Raw genomic sequence first — 25,411 nt, 5'->3', positions numbered from 1 at the left:
GCTGCCACAAACTTTGTGAGCGTGCATGAACTTGTTTCTGTGAGTAAATCTTGGGGAAATTGATAAGAACAGAGTTCAGGCAAATCAGAATAAGTGGAAATACTAATTACTGCTGAAAAACAGTGGATAAATTTAACAGAAAGGAATAAGAAGAAAACAAGTATAAGTTAATAGGAAGACCAAAATGTCCATCCTTTTCATGACCTAATAATGCAGAATGAGATAAGTTGGTGATTCGAGGAAGGAAGACTGAGAGAAGCAGGAGCATGGAGAGAGTGCAGAATTTAAAAGGATTTTCTTAGAAGCCAGCATATGAATTATTAGAAATATGCCCTAAAAATTGGATTTTGAAAGAGAGAAGTTAAACTTATAACTGTGAAGTGCTGATTAAAAATGGAGCCTTATTTACCATTCTGAATTTAGAAAGGTAAGTAGTTTTATGAAATTACAAAGCTTTCAAAAAATGAGTATCTGCGTGGATAAAACCAAGAATAATGTACACACATACACACACACACACACACACACACACACACACGTGTGCGCACACACACAGGAACTCTTAAAGGTGAAATGTAATGTAAAATGAGATGTATATAACAACAGACATCACTTGTAAAAATAAATGTAAAATATTTTAAATTCACCCTTCTTAGAAAAAAGTTACTGTTAATTGCAGAATTAAAACTTGGTTGTGTTTTTAAATATAAAGTGTAGATGACTGAGACAAATAGATCAAAAGAATGCACAGGGAAGACTACGTAAATGCAAAAAATAGTAAGATCCATGACCTGTAGTTTTGACCTAGTAATATGCAAGCCAAAAAAGCAGTAGTTGTGTATGGATGAAGTATATTTTATAATGTTGAAGGTTAAGCAGATCACATGGAATTGCTAATAAAATAGAATCTAGAAGCACTGGTACTTTAAGGCTTTCAGATAGACTGATTGATCTGTTTCCATCTGCCAAGTCAAAAGGAAAAGTGCCTGAGTAGCTGGCTGTGCTACAGCTTCAGATGCCCATGAAGACTCTGAGATGCTAGTGCCGTAGTAGATATCAGTGAGAAGTTCTAAAATACTGATATATACCGACGTTTTTCTTATGGACATGAAATAACTTGAAGTGAGAATAAAACTCACAAATAGATAGTAATGCTATCTAAATATTTAATAGCAATGGCTCCTCAGTCACGGGCACTACGGCTCTCCTGAGGACCCAGCTCTTTTCCAGCCCCCACACGCTGGCTCACCACCATATGTAACTGCAGTTGCAGAGGTGCCAGTGCTCGCTTCTGGCCGCATGAACACTATTTTCACGTGATGCTCAAACATAATTGTAGGCGAAACACCTACATACATAAACTAAATGGTTAGACTAATATACATAGCTGTCAATGCACAAAACAGAGCTTCAGGGAACAATAGTGATACTTTAGAACTGTAGAACTTTAGACATTAGACCAAAACAAAACAATCTCATGGTGAATTTAATGACTACAGAAAGAGGGAACTAGTAATTAATAATTCCAAAGCAGCAAAGATTATGAAGGCTGATTTTTAAGTAACAAACAATACAAATTATAATTTAAATTTCTAGAAAGTGGAAATATGAAAAGACTTTCCCTCCAATAACTAATACTTGTGGAAAACACCATGTCGCCACCTGTGCCTGGCATGCTGTAGGGTGGGTAATTCCTGGTATCTGTGTAGCACTCGTAAACACAGCAGGGTGATTTATGCTGGGCATCAGGGTTCAGGGTTTGCCATAGCTGGGACTTTAAAACTGTAAAGGTATTAAGAAAGTCTTGGATTAAACAAACTATGTCTGAGACCAAAACAGAATTAAATCAGATTAATCAGCAGCAGAAACTGAGATTGAGAAACTTGCAAGAGACTTGAAGAGAGAGCCTTATAAATATCCTCTGGCATAAGAGCCTATCCCAAAATCCGAAGATAATCAAACCATGTGAAGATAAAACCAGAACATAAGTTGACAATGGAACTTATTTTGTTTTTTGTGGTTTTTTTTTTTGTTTTTTGTTTTTGTTTTTGTTTTTTTTGTTTGTTTGTTTGTTTTTTTGGTTTTTTGGGTTTTTTTTTGTTTTTTTTTTTTTTTGAGACAGGGTTTCTCTGTGTAGCCCTGGCTGTCCTGGAACTCACTCTATAGAACAGGCTAGCCGAGAACTCAGAAATCCGACTGTCTCTGCATCCTTTAATCCCAAGTCTTGGGATTAAAGGTGTGTGCCACCACTGCCCAACTTGACAATTGAACTCTTATGGATTCCTATTGTAGGGGAAAGTCTCCAGCCATGATCTAAGTTTTTGTAGTTCTTAAGAAGAAAAAACGTAACCTAGACTTCAGCCTGGTATTTCTGTGCTCAGTGTCTACTTGAGCAGAGGAAGAACATGATTCTGCTTGCCACTCATTGCCTTGAGTGTTCTCATACCGTTAGTTATGGCTAAGTAATGAAAGCAACCCAAAGTCCATCAGCTGGAGAGTAAATAAATGTGAGTTCACACACAAGGTACTTTGTGATATGACATAATGGGCCCCCTAAATACGATCCTCAGAAAAATACATATGCAAAAAGCTACATAATTTCGGGGTCACCTTTTGTGCAATGTCTACATGAAGATTTATGGTTGCTTGGGAGTAGCAGTGGGAATAATTGAGTGTAAATGGAACCAATGGAACTCTCACAATGGTAAACATGCTTTAAAACTGGGTTGTGGGGATAGTCATAAGACACGGTCCAGTTGTGGAGAGCACTCATTCCGTTAGATACTTGCAAAGTGAATTTTATAGGTGTGTGTATTATGACAGCAGAGTTAGTAAAACATTGGAAAAGAAAGTTTTTAGAAACCCTAGGAAAGAGATCTGGAACCATAGATGCGAGCATCAGCAACAGAATACAAGAAATGGAAGAGAGAATCTCAGGTGCAGAAGATTCCATAGAGAACATCGACACAACAGTCAAAGAAAATACAAAATGCAAAAGGATCCTAACACAAAACATCCAGGTAATCCAGGACACAATGAGAAGACCAAACCTACGGATAATAGGAATTGATGAGAATGAAGATTTTCAACTTAAAGGGCCAGCAAATATATTCAACAAAATAATAGAAGAAAACTTCCCAAACATAAAAAAAGAGATGCCCATGATCATTCAAGAAGCCTACAGAACTCCAAATAGACTGGACCAGAAAAGAAATTCCTCCCGACACATAATAATCAGAACAACAAATGCACTAAATAAAGATAGAATATTAAAAGCAGTAAGGGAGAAAGGTCAAGTAACATATAAAGGAAGGCCTATCAGAATTACACCAGACTTTTCACCAGAGACTATGAAAGCCAGAAGAGCCTGGACAGATGTTATACAGACACTAAGAGAACACAAATGCCAGCCCAGGCTACTATACCCGGCCAAACTCTCAATTACCATAGATGGAGAAACCAAAGTATTCCACGACAAAAACAAATTCACACAATATCTTTCCACAAATCCAGCCCTCCAAAGGATAATAACAGAAAAGAAGCAATACAAGGACGGAAATCACGCCCTAAAACAACCAAGAAAGTAATCATTCAACAAACCAAAAAGAAGACAGCCACAAGAACAGAATGCCAACTCTAACAACAAAAATAAAAGGAAGCAACAATTACTTTTCCTTAATATCTCTTAAGATCAATGGACTCAATTCCCCAATAAAAAGACATAGACTAACAGACTGGCTACACAAACAGGACCCAACATTCTGCTGCTTACAGGAAACCCATCTCAGGGAAAAAGACAGACACTACCTCAGAGTGAAAGGCTGGAAAACAATTTTCCAAGCAAATGGACTGAAGAAACAAGCTGGAGTAGCCATTTTAATATCGGATAAAATCGACTTCCAACCCAAAGTTATCAAAAAAGACAAGGAGGGACACTTCATACTCATCAAAGGTAAAATCCTCCAAGAGGAACTCTCAATTCTGAATATCTACGCACCAAATGCAAGGGCAGCCACATACATTAGAGACACTTTAGTAAAGCTCAAAGCATACATTGCACCTCACACAATAATAGTGGGAGACTTCAAAACACCACTTTCTTCAAAGGACAGATCGTGGAAACAGAAACTAAACAGGGACACAGTGAAACTAACAGAAGTTATGAAACAAATGGACCTGACAGATATCTACAGAACATTTTATCCTAAAACAAAAGGACATAGCTTCTTCTCAGCACCTCACGGGACCTTCTCCAAAATTGACCATATAATTGGTCACAAAACAGGCCTCAATAGATACAAAAATATTGAAATTGTCCCATGTATCCTATCAGACCACCATGGCCTAAGACTGATCTTCAATAACAACATAAATAATGGAAAGCCAACATTCACGTGGAAACTGAATAACACTCTTCTCAATGATACCTTGGTCAAGGAAGGAATAAAGAAAGAAATTAAAGACTTTTTAGAGTTTAATGAAAATGAAGCCACAACGTACCCAAACCTATGGGACACAATGAAAGCATTTCTAAGAGGGAAACTCATAGCTCTGAGTGCCTCCAAGAAGAAACGGGAGACAGCACATACTAGCAGCTTGACAACACATCTAAAAGCCCTAGAAAAAAAGGAAGCAAATTCACCCAAGAGGAGTAGATGGCAGGAAATAATCAAACTCAGGGGTGAAATCAACCAAGTGGAAACAAAAAGAACTATTCAAAGAATTAACCAAACGAGGAGTTGGTTCTTTGAGAAAATCAACAAGATAGATAAACCCTTAGCTAGACTCACTAAAGGGCACAGGGACAAAATCCTAATTAACAAAATCAGAAATGAAAAGGGAGACATAACAACAGATCCTGAAGAAATCCAAAACACCATCAGATCCTTCTACAAAAGGCTATACTCAACAAAACTGGAAAACCTGGACGAAATGGACGAATTTCTGGACAGATACCAGGTACCAAAGTTGAATCAGGATCAAGTTGATCATCTAAACAGTCCCATATCACCTAAAGAAATAGAAGCAGTTATTAATAGTCTCCCAACCAAAAAAAAGCCCAGGACCAGATGGGTTTAGTGCAGAGTTCTATCAGACCTTCAAAGAAGATCTAATTCCAATTCTGCACAAACTATTTCACAAAATAGAAGTAGAAGGTACTCTACCCAACTCATTTTATGAAGCCACTATTACTCTGATACCTAAACCACAGAAAGACCCAACAAAGATAGAGAACTTCAGACCAATTTCTCTTATGAATATCGATGCAAAAATCCTCAATAAAATTCTCGCTAACCGAATCCAAGAACACATTAAAGCAATCATCCATCCTGACCAAGTAGGTTTTATTCCAGGGATGCAGGGATGGTTTAATATACGAAAATCCATCAATGTAATCCATTATATAAACAAACTCAAAGACAAAAACCACGTGATCATCTCGTTAGATGCAGAAAAAGCATTTGACAAGATCCAACACCCATTCATGATAAAAGTTTTGGAAAGATCAGGAATTCAAGGCCCATACCTAAACATGATAAAAGCAATCTACAGCAAACCAGTAGCCAACATCAAAGTAAATGGAGAGAAGCTGGAAGCAATCCCACTAAAATCAGGGACTAGACAAGGCTGCCCACTTTCTCCCTACCTTTTCAACATAGTACTTGAAGTATTAGCCAGAGCAATTCGACAACAAAAGGAGATCAAGGGGATACAAATTGGAAAAGAGGAAGTCAAAATATCACTTTTTGCAGATGATATGATAGTATATATAAGTGACCCTAAAAATTCTACCAGAGAACTCCTAAACCTGATAAACAGCTTTGGTGAAGTAGCTGGATATAAAATAAACTCAAACAAGTCAATGGCCTTTCTCTATACAAAGAATAAACAGGCTGAGAAAGAAATTAGGGAAACAACACCCTTCTCAATAGTCGCAAATAATATAAAATATCTTGGCGTGACTGTAACTAAGGAAGTGAAAGATCTGTATGATAAAAACTTCAAATCTCTGAAGAAAGAAATTAAGGAAGATCTCAGAAGATGGAAAGATCTCCCATGCTCCTGGATTGGCAGGATCAACATTGTAAAAATGGCTATCTTGCCAAAAGCAATCCACAGATTCAATGCAATCCCCATCAAAATTCCAACTCAATTCTTCAACGAATTGGAAGGAGCAATTTGCAAATTTGTCTGGAATAACAAAAAACCTAGGATAGCAAAAAGTCTTCTCAAGGATAAAAGAACTTCTGGTGGAATCACCATGCCAGACCTAAAGCTTTACTACAGAGCAATTGTGATAAAAACTGCATGGTACTGGTATAGAGACAGACAAGTAGACCAATGGAATAGAATTGAAGACCCAGAAATGAACCCACACACCTATGGTCACTTGATCTTTGACAAGGGAGCTAAAACCATCCAGTGGAAGAAAGACAGCATTTTCAACAATTGGTGCTGGCACAACTGGTTGTTATCGTGTAGAAGAATGCGAATCTATCCATACTTATCTCCTTGTACTAAGGTCAAATCTAAGTGGATCAAGGAACTTCACATAAAACCAGAGACACTGAAACTTATAGAGGAGAAAGTGGGGAAAAGCCTTGAAGATATGGGCACAGGGGAAAAATTCCTGAAGAGAACAGCAATGGCTTGTGCTGTAAGATCGAGAATTGACAAATGGGACCTAATGAAACTCCAAAGTTTCTGCAAGGCAAAAGACACCGTCAATAAGACAAAAAGACCACCAACAGATTGGGAAAGGATCTTTACCTATCCTAAATCAGATAGGGGACTAATATCCAACATATATAAAGAACTCAAGAAGGTGGACTTCTGAAAATCAAATAACCCCATTAAAAAATGGGGCTCAGAACTGAACAAAGAATTCTCACCTGAGGAATACCGAATGGCAGAGAAGCACCTGAAAAAATGTTCAACATCCTTAATCATCAGGGAAATGCAAATCAAAACAACCCTGAGATTCCACCTCACACCAGTCAGAATGGCTAAGATCAAAAATTTAGGTGACAGCAGATGCTGGCGTGGATGTGGAGAAAGAGGAACACTCCTCCATTGTTGGTGGGAGTGCAGGCTTGTACAACCACTCTGGAAATCAGTCTGGCGGTTCCTCAGAAAATTGGACATAGTACTACCGGAGGATCCAGCAATACCTCTCCTGGGCATATATCCAGAAGATGCCCCAACTGGTAAGAAGGACACATGCTCCACTATGTTCATAGCAGCCTTATTTATAATAGCCAGAAGCTGGAAAGAACCTCGATGCCCCTCAACAGAGGAATGGATTCAGAAAACGTGGTACATCTACACAATGGAGTACTACTCAGCTATTAAAAAGAATGAATTTATGAAATTCCTAGCCAAATGGATGGACCTAGAGGGCATCATCCTGAGTGAGGTAACACATTCACAAAGAAACTCACACAATATGTACTCACTGATAAGTGGATATTAGCCCCAAACCTAGGATACCCAAAATATAAGATATAATTTGCTAAACACATGAAACTCAAGAAGAATGAAGACTGAAGTGTGGACACTATGCCCCTCCTTAGATTTGGGAACAAAACACCTATGGAAGGAGTTACAGAGACAAAGTTTGGAGCTGAGATGAAAGGATGGACCATGTAGAGACTGCCATATCCAGGGATCCACCCCATAATCAGCATCCAAACGCTGACACCATTGCATACACTAGCAAGATTTTAATGAAAGGACCCAGATGTAGCTGTCTCTTGTGAGACTATGCCGGGGCCTAGCAAACACAGAAGTGGATGCTCACAGTCAGCTAATGGATGGATCATAGGGCTCCCAATGGAGGAGCTAGAGAAAGTAGCCAAGGAGCTAAAGGGATCTGCAACCCTATAGGTGGAACAACATTATGAACTAACCAGTACCCCGGAGCTCTTGACTCTAGCTGCATATATATCAAAAGATGGCCTAGTCGGCCATCACTGGAAAGAGAGGCCCATTGGACTTGCAAACTTTATATGCCCCAGTACAGGGGAACACCAGGGCCAAAAAGGGGGAGTGGGTGGGCAGGGGAGTGGGGGTGGGTGGATATGGGGGACTTTTGGTATAGCATTGGAAATGTAAATGAGCTAAATACCTAATAAAAAATGGAAAAAAAAAGAAAGTTTTAAAACTCTTAGAAATTATAGTTTAATATTCAAATCTAAACCATGCAGCCAGGTAAATAAATTTGGTGATTGAAATAAAGGTGCTTTATACGATACCATATTTTTTTAAAAGAAGACTCAGAATGAAGGATAAAGATACATTTTATATATGTAAATTATGAATTCATAAATATAAATTTGTGATTGTGCAGTTATGAAGACAAATATACAAGGAAAAGTCATTGCAGAGGAAACCAGACTTAATAATACACTCGAGGAATGTAAAAAATTCCTTTATTACTCGTAAGTCTGACCACCTTAAAAACTTGACTTAATAGATGTTGGCAAGAATGTGCATCATTGGAAATTTTACAGTTATTAAGGAAATAACATACTGGTACACTGATGTTGGGAGACAACAATTTTTAAAAACGGCTTACGCTGTATGTCTATGCCCTTCTTAATGAAGGAAACTATTACTTAGGCATACATATGTGCATAAACATTGCTGCTAATAGATACCAGATAGAATATAAGCAGGAGAAAAGATAATAAAATTAATATATATTTATGCACTGACATGAAACTCAGTCACTTACTGGTTTTTAGGAGAATAATTTAATGATTTTAAATTACCTTTGAAATCTTAATATAATTTACAAAGTTGTAAATGGAGACAGAATACAAAACTATTTATTTAAATACTGAAAAATTTAGAAACAAAATTATGAATCTAGAAATATATGCCCCTCTAATAGAATTATGAACACAGTAATGGAAATTGGAAACATCATTTTCTGATTGCCAACTGCTACCCAATTCCTTCTTTAAAAAAAAAAAAAAAAATCTTAGACTGGGGAGGTGGCTCAGTCAGTAATGTGCCTGTTCCACAAGCATGAGGACTTGGGGTCAGACTTCTAGCACCCGACTAAAAACACGTGTGTAACTCCAGTGTTGTAGGAGAGGGACACAGACATGACTATGTCCTGAAGGTTCTATTGTCTTGGGAAGTAGATCACTACTTGGGCAGGTGTTCACATACAAGAGCCTACAAGGGACATGTCTCATTCGTACCAAAACATCAGGGAAACCCATGGACCAGTTGGAGAACATAGAGCAGTGTCATTTTGATCTGTGGGCACTTGCAGACGTAAGCACTGAAGAGACGCAGGATTCTTCTCTGTGACTTCAACATCAAGTCCATGGGTTCACTTTATGGTTTCTTTTTCTTTCTTTTTTTTTTTTAACCATCTTTTCGATTGTTTTTATGTTAAGATTTGTTACAGACCATATTACAGACTTGGAATTATGTATTCTGTGTGTTAGGGTTGAAAATCTAAAATCCTTTTAGGCAATTACTAGAATCTGGAAATAACAACTCCCAGTCATTACATATGGTTATGTAACTTGAATGTGTCTCGTATTTTAATTGAATGGAGAATTTCCTTGAGAACTGTTTAAATAAAGTTGTAGGATGTTAGCAAATAGCTGTGTTATAAACTGTTGCTTCTTTTTGTAGATATTGATAAAGCTATTAATTGTATGATTCTGCATCTGTTTGTGTGGGGTGTTTTTTAGTGCAGAGTCATGTGGTCATAGACTCCACTGTATCTGATAGTGTTTATCTCCATTCCAGGCGAAAGGTTGAAATTATGCATACCCATAGTCTCTTCACTCTTCTTGGAGAAAGGCTGATGCTGCATACAAACACTGTGACTGTCACTACATACAACACACTTTATGAGGTAAAGTAACAACAACAACAACCTGACAGAAATTCTTAGTGTATGTGCTGGAAACCTCCTGTTTACATGATGGGGATCACCTCCTACACCAGTTAGTGTCTCTGTCACTACAGATACGGATGAATACTGAGCTGGTTAGCTTTTGTCAACTTGACACAAACCTAGACATATCTGGGGAAAGAGCATCTTACTGAGGACATGCCTAAGATTGTGCTGTGGGAGGTGCGTTCTTGATTAGTGATTGATATGGAAGTTTCTAGGCCACTGTGGGCAGTGCCACCCCCTGGCCAGATAGTTCTGTGTAATGACAATTTGGGAATGTTAGTTTCTTAAAAAAACACAGAAATATTATAAGACTATGTTATTTAACCCCATGTGTAGGGTATGGGGCTATTTCAGATTGTCCACAGCCGCTGACTGATTTCCCTGGAGCAGGGCATGGTATTGGCAACAGCAGATAGTTTATGTGATTATGTAAGTTTAGAATTCTGGAGACTTTCAGAGGGTGTGTAAATGCTAGGCTCCTGAGGAGCATGGGAGGCTGTTGGTTGGTGGGCTGTTGGTTGGTGGGCTGTTGGTTGTTGCTTGCCAAGGTTTGTTAAGTAACCATGCACAAAGAAGAAAAAGAAGAAATTCGATATCCTGACAATAAAGATCAAACTTAACCCAAGGAACTTGATACTCCTAATCAGCAGGAAGCAGTCTAATGATAAAATTGCCGCCTTTCCTTTCTATCCTTTTGCTCTTCTATCTAGAGTTAGGAGGTTGAAAGGGTGGAAGAAAAGGGGTGGAGAAGGGTGGAAGACGGAAGAACCCACAGAGTAGCCAAAGTCTGGCTAAAGTACTAGGTTGTGTAAAACCAAAGCCAATACGCAGCTTTCCTCCATGGCCTTCGCTTCAATTCCTGTGTTAAGTTCTTCCCCTGACTTTCCTCAAAGGTGGAGAGCTACCTGAGAGTTATTGATGAAATATACACTTTCTTCCCCAAATTGCTTCTGGTCATGATTTCTGTTAAACAATAGAAACCCTAACTAAGACAGATGTATAGTTTATATTTTCCTTCCTTTGGAAACACTTGTACCTGTAATTGTTTTGTAATGTCCTATGCTGGTCTAAGGACTTTGATGAGTATTGGTTTTCTTGTTTGCGTCATAGTCGTCACACAGACAATAGTCACACATATTATGAATATTAACTTAACCCCCACATCCTATTTGTTTTTCCTTTTCTACTATACAATAATTACCCACCTTAAGTTAGAGTTGACACTGAGATGAAGTGTAAGTAAGAACCATTTGTAAAAGTGATCTCTTGAATTGTGTTAAAAATCTCATCATTTCCATTTAAAAAAAAAAAAACAAAAAACAAAAAACAAACCCTTCTCAGCCCTTGTAACAAAGTGTCTGAGTCACAGTTCTATTGGGAAGAGACACCATGACCAAGGCAACTCTTTAAAAATAAGCATTTAATTGTCGGCTTGTCTAGAGTTTCAGAGGGTTACTCCATTATCATCCTGTTCAGGAGCTCAGCTGCATGCTGGCAGGTCTTGCAGGCAGAGAGGGTGACACTGCCTGGTGGCTTTTGAAGCTTCTCAGTGTCTCCCCTAGTGACATACCTAACAAGGACACACCTATCCTAACCAAGCCACACCTCCCAGTCTTTGCAAACAGCTTACCAGCTGGGTACCAAGCATGCAAATATATTAGCTTATGGGAACCATTAAAATTGCCACACAAAGTCATCTGCATATATACTGCCTTACAAAAGCACTAAAATGTCAAGACAATTTCTGTATATTATTCTTGAACTTTTTTTTTTCAGTTTTTGGAGACAGAGTTTCTCTGTGTAGCCCTGGCTGTCCTGGAACTCACTCTGTAGGCCAAGCTGGCCTCGAACTCAGAAATCTGCCTGCCTCTGCCTCCCAAGTGCTGGGATTAAAGGCGTGGGCCATCATGGCCGGCTCTGTATATTATTCTTTTTTTTTTAATTTATTTATTTATTTTTATTACGTATTTTCCTCAATTACATTTCCAATGCTATCCCAAAAGTCCCCCACACCCTCCCCCCCACTCCCCTATCCACCCATTCCCATTTTTTGGCCCTGGCGTTCCCCTGTACTGGGGCATATAAAGTTTGCCTGACCAATGGGCCTCTCTTTCCATTGATGGCCGACTAGGCCATCTTTTGATACACATGCAGCTAGAGTCAAGAGCTCTGGGGTACTGGTTAGTTCATAATGTTGTTCCACCGATAGGGTTGCAGATCTCTTTAGCTCCTTGGATACTTTCTCTAGCTCCTCCATTGGGGGCCCTGTGATCCATCCAATAGTTGACTGTGAGCATCCACTTCTGTGTTTGTTAATTCTACTTTTTCACTTTGTCTTCAGTGATCCCTTCTTGGTATCTATAATATGTTAGCAAAGACATATAAGTGAAGGGTATTTTATTATTATTATTATTATTATTATTATTATTATTATTATTAATTATTATTATTATTTTAAGTGTTGAAAATAGTCAAAAGCAAACCAATATATGACATGTAAAATTTAGATAAGATGCAAATTTCCGGGTCCATGTATAGTTTTACTGACTGGATGCTGATTTGTTTTGACACAGCCTGCAGCAGACTTTGCACTACTGCATGGTATACCATACTGCAGTAATTTAACAGTGATTTACAGGAACGCTGGACAGTGGTGGCACATACCTTTAATCCCAGCACTTGGGAGGCAGAGGCAGGCGGATTTCTGAGTTTGAGGCCATCCTGGTCTACAGACTGAGTTCCAGGACAGCCAGGGCTACACAGAGAAACCCTGTCTTGGGAGGCGGGGGATACAGTGATTCACATGACACTTGATTTAATAAGTCTTACTTTAATTTTATTTCTCTTTGAAATAATAGTGTGTTCCTGTCATTCCCAAATAGAAAACATTATTTCTGAACTCACAGTTGTAGAAAACATTGGATTGTGGATTCTTTTTGTAGCTATAGATGGCAAGACCTTGTGTCTCTTATGTGGAAGCTGTCTGTAGTTATGCCAAAAAGCTCATCAACATTTGTAAGCTGAGAAAAACATCTTTTGGGAAATAGAAATGACAATATATTATCACTGTAGATATTTTTGTAGATTCCAAAATAATATGGGGCAAGTTACGATTCTCTTTTTCATGTAAACTATGGTCCTTATTTGGTTCCATTCCAGGTTTTGTAAAGTTCTCAAGTGGAATAGTTTAAGTGTGTTCAGTATCCATAGATAAATTGTCTGGGAATCTAAATGTATGTGAATATAGTATTGAATAACTTCGCATTTTTGTGATCCTAGCAAGTAGGTATTATGAGAACATCACCTATATCATTCTAAGTTTTGCTGACCTTTGTATTACTGCAACAGAGAAATGTAACTCCTCTCTGCTGTTATCAAACAATATTGTTTTATTCATTGCGATTTATGAAGAGAGCTCACATGCATGCATTATAAACACATAAAATAAAATGTATCCCTGTGCCTCTATTACTACTGAAAAGTATGAGATTCTCTCTCACGATGCAACTTTTATAGACTGTATCTTATGCATAGCCCTCAGGCTTTTTTAATATTTAATAATATATATTGCTAATGCATCTTTTTATTATAGTTTATTGATTTATAGGTAGCAAAGGTATCCATTTCTGGTAATGAGACAGTAAAAATATTTAGGGTTCATGGGTTATATGATTTTCAGAAGGAGCCATGCATAGTATGTCTCAGACGGACTGTATCCCAGTAAGGCTGCATGACAGTGAAGTCTGCCGACCCTTGGTCTGCAGCTGACCCTTGGTCTGCAGCATTCCTGATTGCTAGTCCATGCCATCGTTTCTCACCTGCTCTCATTTGCAAATGCAGAAATGGGTAAGACCTTGGTCTGTCTGTTTTATTGTTTCTGAATTTAACATGCAAACTTGTTAGTTGTTCTACAGATTGCTTGATTGGTAGTCTCTATCAACTACCAATTTTGATTTATAAAAGTTTCTGTTTTTAAGTTATACATATAGAACTGAATAAAAACCTGTTGAGTGAAATGCACTGTGCAGTGTGTTGAGGTTGTTTCCTTGTAGTCTCATTTGTGTTTTGAGATACTGTCTGTTACTGTATTTCTTCATAGCAGCAACTTCCTTTTGTTGGGGACTTCTTAGGACCTGATCCCTTGTGAATGGTATGTGTTTATTAGTTCAGGTCTTAAAACCAGCACATGGTTACTGATACTTTTATTGCCTCTTAAAACAGACATCAATGGGAGGAGAGGCCCTTGGTCCTGTGAAGGTTCTATGCCCCGGTGTAGGGGAATGCTAGGGCCAGTAAGCGGGAGTGGGTAGGTTGGTGATCGGGGCGGGGTTGGGGGGAGTGAAGGATTCAGAGTGGAAACTAGGAAAGGGGATAAATTTGAAATGTAAATAAAGAAAATATCTAATAAAAAAGAAAGAAAGAAAAGATAAAATATTGAAATCATTAAGAAAAAACAACAAGAGCCTGCTGACAGGCGCCTGATATAGCTGTCTCCTGTGAGGCTCTGCCAGTGCCTGGCAAATACAGAAGTGGATGCTCACAATCATCCATTGGACGGATCACAAGGTCCCCAAGGAAGGAGCCAGAGAAATACCCAGGGAGCTGAAGGAGACTGAAGCCCCATAGGAGGAACATCAATATGAACTAACCAGTACTCCCAGAGCTCCTTGGAACTATACCACCAATCAAAGAAAACACGTGGTGGAACTCATGGCTCTAGCTGTATATGTAGCAGAGGATGGCCTAGTTGGTCATCAGTGGGAGGAGAGGCCCTAGGTCCTGTGAAGACTCCATACCCAGTATAGGGGAATGCCAGGGCCAAGAATGGGAGTGGGTGGGTTGGGGAGTAGGGGGAGAGGATAGGGGATAGGGGATTTTCAGAGGGGAAACTAGGGAAGGGGATAACATTTGAAATGTAAATAAAGAAAATATCTAGTTAGAAAAAAAAACAGACATACTGAGACTCAGATTAAATAACTTGTTACTGGAAATACCACTAACATATGCTCATGAAATAGGTAGGTCACATGTACCTAGAAGGAAAAAAAAGCAAAATTGCCTCCAATCTGTGTCATGAAAGTTCTCTTTAATCAGACCCTTGCTTCAGTGTCAAATCTGCGCTCTGAAAGTAATCCATTTTGTTTGTGTCTTCATCTTCTAACTTATTTGTTGTTTGGCTTATGATGCTTATCTGGTTTTTTCCACATTTACTTTATATGGACTTCTGTCCCTCTTCTTGTTTTCAGTTATTATTGACAGTAGAATCAAAGGTCAATATAGCCAGTGAACCCTTATATGGAAGTAATGGTGCAGTGTAACATAATAGTTAAATTTTGGAAGTTAATGCCTCTGGTCCTAAAATTAGAACATACCATGCTCATACTTAGATTTCTGTTAGACTTCCATAGAATGGCTCAGTGGTGAACACAGTTGCTTCTTACCAAACATCTGTACAGGTTTTCCTCCTTGTATTCAGGATTGGGTCTGTTTGAGTCTTCACTAAGCAAATCCAAGCTGTTACTGAGAATTAGATCCTCTGACAGTGTTCGTGATCCAGAGACCTGAAATGGGAAAGAGCACATCAGTTAGTCACTGTGTATGGTTTTTAACACACCTAGTGAATAGAAATGAGTTTGGAAGGACTCTGAGTTAGTAATAAACTCATTTATAAAGGCAGAATTACTGCAAATACACTAAAAGTTAGGAAGACTGTCTGGTGGTTTGCCCTGCTGATTGTACTCAGCAGTGTAAGTCTATTCTCTTAGGCCTTAGTCAGCACTACCAACAAGAATGTTGAACTGTGCGGTTGTGTTTGAATGAGTTGCTGTTTCTAGGTCATCACAGTTTGAAGATTGCATCATTTGGGGCTGCTGTCATGTGTTACAAACAAGCTAAACTCATGATAGATTTAATTTAGTTATACCAATTTTATGATATTTAAGTCAATATTCTAAAAATTCTATTAGGATAAAAGTTATCTCATGTTGACTTTAAAACTCTTATATTTGAGATGATTTGTACATGAAACAGTGACTATTAAACTATAAAATCAGGCTTTTTTACCCAGTTTTTTTTTTTATTAGTTTAGCTCTTTGAATTTTCATACATGAATATAATGCATTCTGGCTTACTCTCTTTTCCCATTCTCTTCCCTCCCTTCTTTTTCAGTGCCTTTACATTACCTGTTCTTTTCCAAGATTTGTGACTTTTGCCTTTATTTTGTGGCCCATTTAGCTTAACGAGGGCCATGCTTGTTACCTCAGGATTAGGATTTTATATTGGAGCCTTAATGAGTCACAGTGGTAGGACATAACTGAAAGTAGTCACACACACACACACTCATTCCTTCTCTAAATTTATCAGTAGGTATCTTTCATGGCTAAGGAAACTTATAGAAGAGTTTATTGTGGGCTTACAATTTCAGAGGGTGAGTCCATGGCCAGTATGGTACCTTGTGGCATCAGGCATGAAGGTGGGCATAGTGCTGGATCAGTAGCAAAAAACTTACATGCTTATCCAGAAGTAGGCAGTAAACAGATAATTGGGAATGGCATGAGTCTTTGAAACGTCAAAGCCCACTTCTAGGAACACACCTCCTCTAATAAGACCACACCTCCTAATTCCTCCACACTGCTTCACCAACTACTGACCAAATATCCAAACATAGAAGCCTGCGGGAGCCACTCTTATTAAAGCCACCACCAAAGGAAATAGTTCCTTAGTGAGCATCCCGAGTACTTGCTCCATCCTTGCCTGGCTGTTGACGCATCCGTCTGCAGCCCAAGTACAGTCGTCCATAGTTATTGGAAGCTCTTGATTGCAATGAATGTACATTGGCTAAAAGGTGGAATTTCTCAACCCTTTCCCCTATCTTCTGATTCTTAAATTCTTTCAGTGTCCTGTGCCTCAGTGTTTCATGAGCCTTGGAGAAGAGGCTGTGAATGTCTTGTTTAGGTTTGACTACTTGTCTGTCTCCTATTCTCAGCACCTTGAATGTCAGTGAGTCTCTGTATTTACCACCATTCACTGGAAAGAGCTTCTCTGGTTAAAGCCAAGAGTGTTAATTGCCTATAGATACAAACATAATTAAATGGGCAGTTGGATGCTATGCCAGTTTAGTTAATCAGCAGAATTAAATAACCCCCTAGGCCCTTGAAATCCCTTGCCATGGGATTTTGAACAGGTTCAAAGAACCAGCTTTGGATTCTCTTTTATGGTCATTGTGGCTAATTGTCCTCAGAACAATCCTGATACTATTGTACAGGTGTTCTAGTCAACATCACATAAGTTATGAGGCAGTGAAAATATCTTAACCTCTTCTAAAAGCAAACCAAAACAAAAATGACGAAGATACTGGGTCTCCAGTGAGCACTGGGAGTCAGTAAGCCACCAAGGAAACTGCCAGAGCTAGCACATTAGACTAACATCTTCTCATAAAACAAGGAATACAGAATAATTATGAAGTAAAATAAAATCTAATGCTTAACACTGCACTTTTATGTCTATCTATTAAAAACCAGATTTATAAAGTTACCTCTGTGCTTAAAGTTCAGTCTACTCTTTCCAACACAACTGCCACCTGTCACATGTGGCTTCATTGAAAATGTTGACAGCATATAGAAATCATGGGGGCTCCTCCATCTACTGTATATGCCTCACATAAAGTCAGTAAAATCTTCAGGGACCTCTTTGAATCTTAAACTGCGATTAAAAGGTTTATACCTATATTCATCTCTCTCTATTTATACACATTATTTCCTTCCCTCTTTTAAAATCTCACGTAGGTTCTTAATGACAGTTTACTATGTTTTATTGCTTAATAGAGGCATGCATTTATGCCTATCTCCAGAACATTAATTAAGTAAATTGATGCTAGAAATGTAGCTCCACTTACCAACTGTTTTCCATTCTGCAAGCATCAGGCAGTGTAGTGTGTGGGCACATAACTGCTTCTTCACAGATACGTGCTGGAGGCAGCTCCTAAGCACATCCGTGTAACTCGTGAAACCTTTCAGCTTTCACACAGGAACCCTGTGATCTTTATAGCAGGTTTATGGATATGCACTACCATGACTGTCCTCAGTGTCACATGATAGAGCAAAGCTTTACATAGACAACAGTAAAATCAGTGGTGCTTTGAAGCAAATTCTGTTTTCTGCAAAATGTGACTTGCTCTCTTGTGCTTGAGAAAGGTTTGAAAACTCTATCAGAGGGGAACATGGTCTGATGTTTTCCCTGCAAGTATGCAACTATTTTGAGTATCATCATATTTATAACAACAACGACCTGGAGTCTTATATTTTGGGCTTTGGGGAAAAATAGGTATAGAAACCCCTTTTAGGTATATACCAGCCACTGTTTTTTTGGTATATGTTATCTCAAGAGATTTTTTATCTCACATGGCAGCTCTATGTAGTCAGTCATGTTTAGAGTACACTGTTAAAAAAGCATTCTGAGACTATTTAGTTTAACATTGTTCATTTTTAAGAATGGGTATAGATGATTTTAACCAGTATTTATCACTGAAGTAATAATAGAGCAATGTCTTATTTCAAGTCGATATATTTTTGGTCTATATACCTCATTTATTTATGTAAATTTTCTGTCCTCTGTTTAGTCTGGAAAAAAAAAAGGAAAGAGAGTGTGTCTCTTCTTTCTGGATGTCATGATGCTCTCCATCTTAGAAGCCGTCCTCCCTGTGTCTAACCTCGCTCTTCCCACTGTGCTCTTCACCTTAGCACTCTGCATAGCCAGTCTCAAAATTAACACTGATTCCTTTTCTTTCTTCTTCTTCTTCTTCTTTTTTTTTTTTTTTGAAAAAAAAAAAGAAAAGAATTTAAGAGTCAAAAGATAGGGGAAAGGGTTGAGAAATTCCACCTTTTAGGCCATGCAATCAAGAGCTTCCAACAACTACAGGCGACTGTACTTGGGCTGATGACTTTTTTGTATTGATTTTGAGTTGAACTGTGTTTTTAAAAGAGTGTTCAGAGTTTAGCATTAGCTCTAAGTGGAGTTCATCTCTACTGAAATTTTGTGCATGTAGACAGACAGACAGACAGATAGCGAGCTAGCTGTAATGATGAGACAAGTATGGTTAAACCTGGGCTACATGAGCAACCACATTGACTATCTATATTTGACGGAGTTATCCATTCTGTCACATAATGACTCCTGATATGTATCAGCTCTTGGTGCTAAGCATGGACAATAACCAAAATGTCTGGTTTTGCTTGAGGGTTTTAAGCCTACATTCTAGTCAAAATTAGAAATATAAGTTTTAGATTTCTTTTCTGTATGAGGCATAGGTTTGTTAACAGTTACTGACTTTTTTAATTAGCATGACACAAAACATCAAATATTTATAATTCAAAACACAGAGGTCTTAAAATTGCATACTGAAAGCATATTTCAAACAGAGCAAATTTTATATTAGCTAACTATTCTTTTCTTCTATATATAAGGTGTCTGGCTTTTGTCTTTATCCAAAGTAAGTAAAATTTGAGGTATATAGACTTCAGAGTTTAAGGACATATGTAATTTTAGAAAGTTCTTTTGTGAGGGATATTTCTTTTGACTTAAAATTATTCAAAACCTTTGACAGATTCTTTACTAAAGCTATATTATGCAGTTGTTTTTAATTTCTTCTCTAAACAAAGTTCAAATTGTTCATCTTTCAGATCTTGACAGAGCAAGTCTGTACTCAAGTTGTGCATAAACCACACCCGGAGCCAGACTCCACAGTCAAAATCCAGAATCCAAGTAAGCAGAAGCCGCTCCTCCCGCGGCGCGGCAGCGCGGCCGTTACACGGTGACATGTGGGACCAAACCAGAGCCTCTCGTGACTGCGTTCCTTCTGGTGGCCCCACTTTAGGACAGGGACAGCTCCACTCGGAGCCAAGTATTGAGTTGAAAATTAGTGAATGTGGTGCTACGTCTTGGTGACATTTTAAAATTTTAATTCAGAATTTGTTTGTATATAGTGATTCTTAAGGTGGTGGCAACTTTGTTAAAGAACTCAACACCAAGTGCAGAATTGATGGAAGTCCGTCGGCTGTTTTTATCCGACATGATTAAGCTTTTCAGTAACAGCCGTGAAAATAGAAGGTAAAAAACAGTCTGATTTTTATTCTAGATTAATATTTTTTATGTTCTTGATTTTCCATAACTTTCGAATGAAAAATTCAAATAATTTGTTAAATTCTCTTAAATCATTTTAAAAAGGCTTGCGTTTCTTAGAAGCAATTTATTTCATCCTACTTTATCAGTTGTATATGCTTTTATTTAGTTGTCCTAGTACACACACACACACACACACACACACACACACACACACACACACACACACACATATGAATATACAGATGAACACTTTTGTACTTATGCTGTAGCCACTATCTCTCACATCTCCCTATCAGCAACAGTGCCTTTAATTCTCATTATGTTGGGTGTGTCCATATTCACTGATGTTGTCCTGCCATGCATTTAAGATATCCTAGCTCAGACATGATGTACAGCCTGAGTCCTTGAATATGTGTCTGGTCATTTCCTAAGTTTCTAACGCATTTTTGTATTGTGTGTGAAGCATTTTGGTGCCCACACTAGCACAGTTGGGTTGGGGGTGCTGTAGAGCCAGTCGAGAGCACCGTGAGTGTTAGCAGTGAATTATTACTGCGAACACGCAGAAGCTAAAGCTGTCTCTCGACAGGAGAGGTAGGGAGGGATTTGATTTATAATTCAAGTTCTCTAAGAAAGAAAGAAATTGATAGAGGTTATAGAATGCAGAATACAGAGAATAATCGTGTACTTGGCTTATATTTTCATCACTTTAAGTTTCAAAGTAGTAAATTATAATTTTGATAATTTTAATGAGGTCTTTTTCATTTTCTTTTTAGATGCTTACTGCAATGTTCAGTGTGGCAGGACTGGATGTTTTCTCTTGGCTATATCAATCCAAAAAGTTCTGAGGAACAGAAGATTACTGAGATGGTCTACAACATTTTCCGGATTCTTTTGTATCATGCAATAAAATATGAATGGGGAGGCTGGAGAGTCTGGGTGGACACACTCTCAATAGCCCATTCCAAGGTAAGGGGATTTGGCTTCTTCTGTCATTGAAGTTTCAGCCAGGAAGTAAATGGCTATAAACTCTCATCTGGTGCCACCTAGTGGACATTCTCAGTCATGGCTCCTTCCTTGATCCTAATTTTGACTTTGTCCTTTCTTTGCCCTTTGGTGAGCCTGAAGGTGGTTTAAGATCACTTAACTTACTCGGAGGCAAAGGCAGGTGGATTTCTGAGTTTGAGGACAGCCTTATCTACACAAAGTGAGTTCCAGGACAGCCAGGGCTATACAGAGAAACCCTGTCTCAAAAAACAAACAAACAAACAAACAAACAAACAAAAAAACCTTATGAAGTCTGTAAATTATGAATTTTGTTTTAATAGCACTTTAAGTAAGTGTGTCTGTTTGTGTGTGTGTGTCGGGGGCAGGAGGAGGTGTTCGTGTGTAGGTGTGTGAGTGCATGCAAGCACTTGCTGAGTCTGGGAGCCAGAAGATAGTTTTCAGGAGTTGGTTCTCTGCTTACAGTTACAGGTTCCAGGGATTGAACTCTGGTCTTTCGGCTTGGAGGCAACGCCTTTCCTTAATGAGCCATTTCATGTCCTCTCAATTGGAAAATTTACTATATATGTTTGTAGCCAGCATGAGAACCAGTTGCTTTTTAACTGAACCATATTCAATTCTTACAAGCATATTTCATGAAATAGTAGCTGAATAGTACTTTTAAAGATGTTTTTGAAGTAATCAGATTTCTTTTCATTCTAAAATAAGTAATAAATACATTCAAAAGGGGCTTGGTTGACTTGAATTTGGATCCCCATCGTGGCTGCACACACTTTGTTCGCCCCAAGTGCTGGAGAGCCCGATGGGTAGATCCCAAGGACTCTCAAGCCAGCCGGTCTGTCTAGCCAAAACCATAGAGCCCAGGTCAGTACAAAACGCTGTGTCAAAAATGAGTTGCCACATGAAATTGAGGAAGGCATCTCAGTGTCAGTGACCATGATAGATACATAGTTTTCTTGATTCCGTGTTTGTTTAGTTCTGCCTGGCTGGAATTTGCTGTGTACACTAACATTTAAGACTGGTTTCACTCACAGAGGTCTGTCTGCTTCTGGCTTCCTAGTATTGGCATTAAAGGCATGCACCTTAAAGTAATATTTTTAATTGTGTTGTTGTAGTTAGTGCTCTATTGCTATGAAGATACACCATGACCAAGGCAACACTTATAAAATAAAGCATTTAATTTGAGGCTTGCTTACAGTTTCAGAGGTGAGTTCATTGTCATGGAGGGGAGCATGGTGGCAAGCAGGCAGGCATGGTGCTGGAGGAGGAGCTGAGAGCTACATCCCGATCCATAGGCTTTAGCACTGGGCCTGTTATGGGCTTTGGAAACGTCAAAGCCCTCTCCCAGTGTCACACTTTCGTCAACAAGGCCACACCTCCTGATCCTTTTAATCTGTTTCAAATACTCCTTGGTGACTAAGCATTCAAATATATGTCCCCATAGGGACCATTCTTATTCAAACCAATACATATAAAGCATGTTTTAACATTTCATTTAACATTTTTAACACTTAAATGTTAAAACATATTTTAACAGTGAACACTTAATTCTAAATTATGTTTCTCCATATTAAATTTTAAATACCATTTATCTTTGGCAAGGAGAGTAGTTGATGTATGTGCATGTTATGTTCTACTGATTCAAAGCTGTGGCTCTTCTACCTGTAACATCACAGAAGAGCCATGAACATACAGAATTAGGTTGTTCGTTTATGTTGCAATTAAGTTTTGCGATTTAGAAAGTTCATATAGTTATTTTAATAGGAATTAGAAAAATTATTTTAGAGACCAAATAATATATATTTTAGGCTTTCTGGTCTGCCTCTGATGAAGCTGCTTGACTCATTTGTGTAGTGTGAGAGCAGACAGAGAGGAAAGTATCACAAAAAAATTATTTATCAGAATAGATGACAAGCAGATTATGGCCATGGGTAACAGTTGCCAGGTCCCGTGACTGAGGAGATTTTTCTGTAGGAAACAGATTTCATATGATGGCACTCTTTAAGAAAGGTCAACCAAAATAGCTTGTTAATGTAAATTAATTTTGTGTGCCTATAAGGAGAGATTTTTTTAATATTAGAAAAATTTAGAAGAATTTATGCCTGTTATAGTCCTACATTTTTCAACATACACACCTTGTATTTGCCATTGCTTTAGTAAGTTTTAATGTAACAATGAAAAAGACATTGCAAGTTCTTGTACAGAACATATTGCGCTGTTTCTAATTCAGTCACCCGTTTGCACTTAAAACTGATGCAGTGCCTTAACAATGTCTGGTGAGAATACTGTCATTGTAATAGTAGTTTTAATGTTGAATATTATCATCTGACTAGTCCTTAAGCCTAAACAGTGTTCACAGATGATATATCATATGATATTGGGTAGCATTGGAATATTTAACCTCTACAAAGGAGCTTTGAAATTGCAGTTACACATGTGGATAGAGACAAGTCAAGAAACAGTGTATCACTGTATTTCATCATTGTTTCCAATTACGTAATAAAACTGAATCTTTTATTATTTAATCAAACTAAATCTTAAAATTCCTAATACCATTTAGCTTATATCATGGTAACTTTATTGCTCTTATTTCTCCCTTTCCCTTGGCACATGCATGGCACCTCAGTGTCCTCTTCACTTATTTCCTAGGTTACTTACGAAGCACACAAAGAGTACCTGGCCAAAATGTATGAGGAGTACCAGCGACAAGAGGAGGAGAACATTAAGAAAGGAAAGAAAGGAAATGTGAGCACCATCTCTGGTCTCTCATCACAGACAGCAGGAGCAAAAGGAGGAATGGAAATCCGGGAGATAGAAGACCTTTCCCAAAGCCAGAGCCCAGAGAGTGAGACAGACTACCCAGTCAGCACAGATACACGAGACTTGCTCATGTCAACCAAAGTATCAGATGATATTCTTGGAAGTTCAGATAGGCCTGGCAGTGGAGTGCACGTAGAAGTGCATGATCTTCTAGTTGACATAAAAGCAGAGAAAGTGGAAGCCACAGAAGTAAAGCTTGATGATATGGACTTGTCACCAGAGACATTGGTGGGTGGAGAGAATGGTGCCCTTGTGGAAGTGGAGTCCTTGTTGGATAATGTGTATAGTGCTGCTGTAGAGAAACTCCAGAACAATGTGCATGGAAGTGTGGGTATCATTAAAAAAAACGAAGAGAAAGACAACGGCCCGTTGATCACGCTAGCAGATGAGAAGGAGGAGCTTCCAAACAGTAGCACACCCTTCCTCTTTGATAAAATACCCAGACAGGAAGAGAAATTACTTCCAGAACTTTCTAGCAATCACATCATCCCAAATATTCAGGATACCCAAGTACATCTTGGTGTCAGTGATGATCTTGGGTTGCTTGCTCACATGACTGCGAGTGTAGAGTTAACGTGCACATCAAGCATAATGGAAGAGAAAGACTTCAGAATTCATACGACGTCAGATGGAGTGAGCAGTGTCTCTGAACGAGAGTTAGCATCGTCAACTAAGGGGTTAGACTATGCGGAAATGACTGCCACAACTTTGGAAACAGAGTCTTCCAATAGCAAAGCTGTACCAAATGTTGATGCAGGAAGTATAATTTCAGACACTGAGCGATCTGATGATGGCAAAGAATCGGGAAAGGAAATCCGAAAAATCCAGACCACTGCTACAACACAAGTAAGCCCTCCTCTGGGAGTTCTGGAAGTAATCACAGAGAGCTGTTGGCTGCAAAGTGGTCCTTAGGATGGTGCTACACTTAAACCTGTGTAACGTAGGACTTACAGGACTGAGAGACGTGGCGTATATACATACACACATACATACATACATATTATATATATATATATATACACACATACACACACACACACACATATATGTGAAATTCAAGTGATCTGAATTATATTCCCAATTCTGCCACATTTCTCTAATTTTACTCCACCTCTGGCCTAGATCCTTCTGTCATATTAGACATTGCAGTAAATTAAAATAGGACCATTAAGGTCTTGGCCGTGCTTACAGTTATAACTGACTACATTTCCACCTCTGTTCTTGAGGTATTCATGCTAACCTTGTGCTCCGGGCCCGTCTCGTTCTGGGGATTATAGAAGAGCTCCAGCTCAAACAAATGCATGAATGAGCGGGGGTTGTTATCTGTCAAATGCCGACCGAGCTCTCAGCATTGGGGTAGATTTTTCACTTTCAACCCTCACAGTACCCTTTGAGTCAGGTAATGTAGCTGAGAAAATTTGGGATTATTACCAATGAGCTTTTTCTAAAGCAAATACGGGATAGAATTTATTAAATTTTGAAAAGGAAGCTGCTTAGACAAATGTTATTGCTTCGGTTTAGGCCATTGTAGTAAAGCTGTAA

At 38.5% G+C, this 25,411-nt stretch overlaps 1 protein-coding gene and 1 long non-coding RNA gene across 17 annotated transcripts in view; one reads left to right on the top strand and one right to left on the bottom strand.

Annotated features, from left to right (window-relative positions):
* Nbea (neurobeachin) overlaps positions 1-25,411 on the top strand; it is a 558,554-nt gene that overhangs the window by 154,500 nt on the left and 378,643 nt on the right. For all 13 annotated transcript variants that reach the window (XR_001783693.2, XM_006501527.4, XM_017319586.2 and 10 more), the window contains 5 exons: positions 9,775-9,883; positions 19,606-19,687; positions 19,909-20,032; positions 20,821-21,013; positions 23,699-24,715. Coding sequence is in view for 12 of the 13 variants with exons in the window: in XM_006501527.4 (XP_006501590.1) it covers positions 9,775-9,883; positions 19,606-19,687; positions 19,909-20,032; positions 20,821-21,013; positions 23,699-24,715 (1,525 nt within the window). In the remaining variant the exon portion in view is untranslated. The remainder of the gene's footprint in view (positions 1-9,774; positions 9,884-19,605; positions 19,688-19,908; positions 20,033-20,820; positions 21,014-23,698; positions 24,716-25,411) is intronic.
* Positions 12,174-25,411, bottom strand: part of Gm31914 — a 133,774-nt gene continuing 120,536 nt past the window's right edge. For 3 of the 4 annotated variants that reach the window (XR_003954482.1, XR_003954480.1, XR_003954484.1), the window contains one exon: positions 14,815-15,489. This is a non-coding gene — a long non-coding RNA (predicted gene, 31914). Of the gene's footprint in view, positions 12,287-14,814; positions 15,490-25,411 lie in introns of those variants that run through there. The other variant, XR_003954481.1, reaches the window with a different exon arrangement.

Source organism: Mus musculus, chromosome 3 (assembly GCF_000001635.26).
Source record: "Mus musculus strain C57BL/6J chromosome 3, GRCm38.p6 C57BL/6J".
Lineage (NCBI taxonomy): Eukaryota > Metazoa > Chordata > Mammalia > Rodentia > Muridae > Mus > Mus musculus.
The sequence above is the reverse complement of the archived record's forward strand: the minus strand, read 5'-3'. Positions and strand labels throughout refer to the sequence as shown.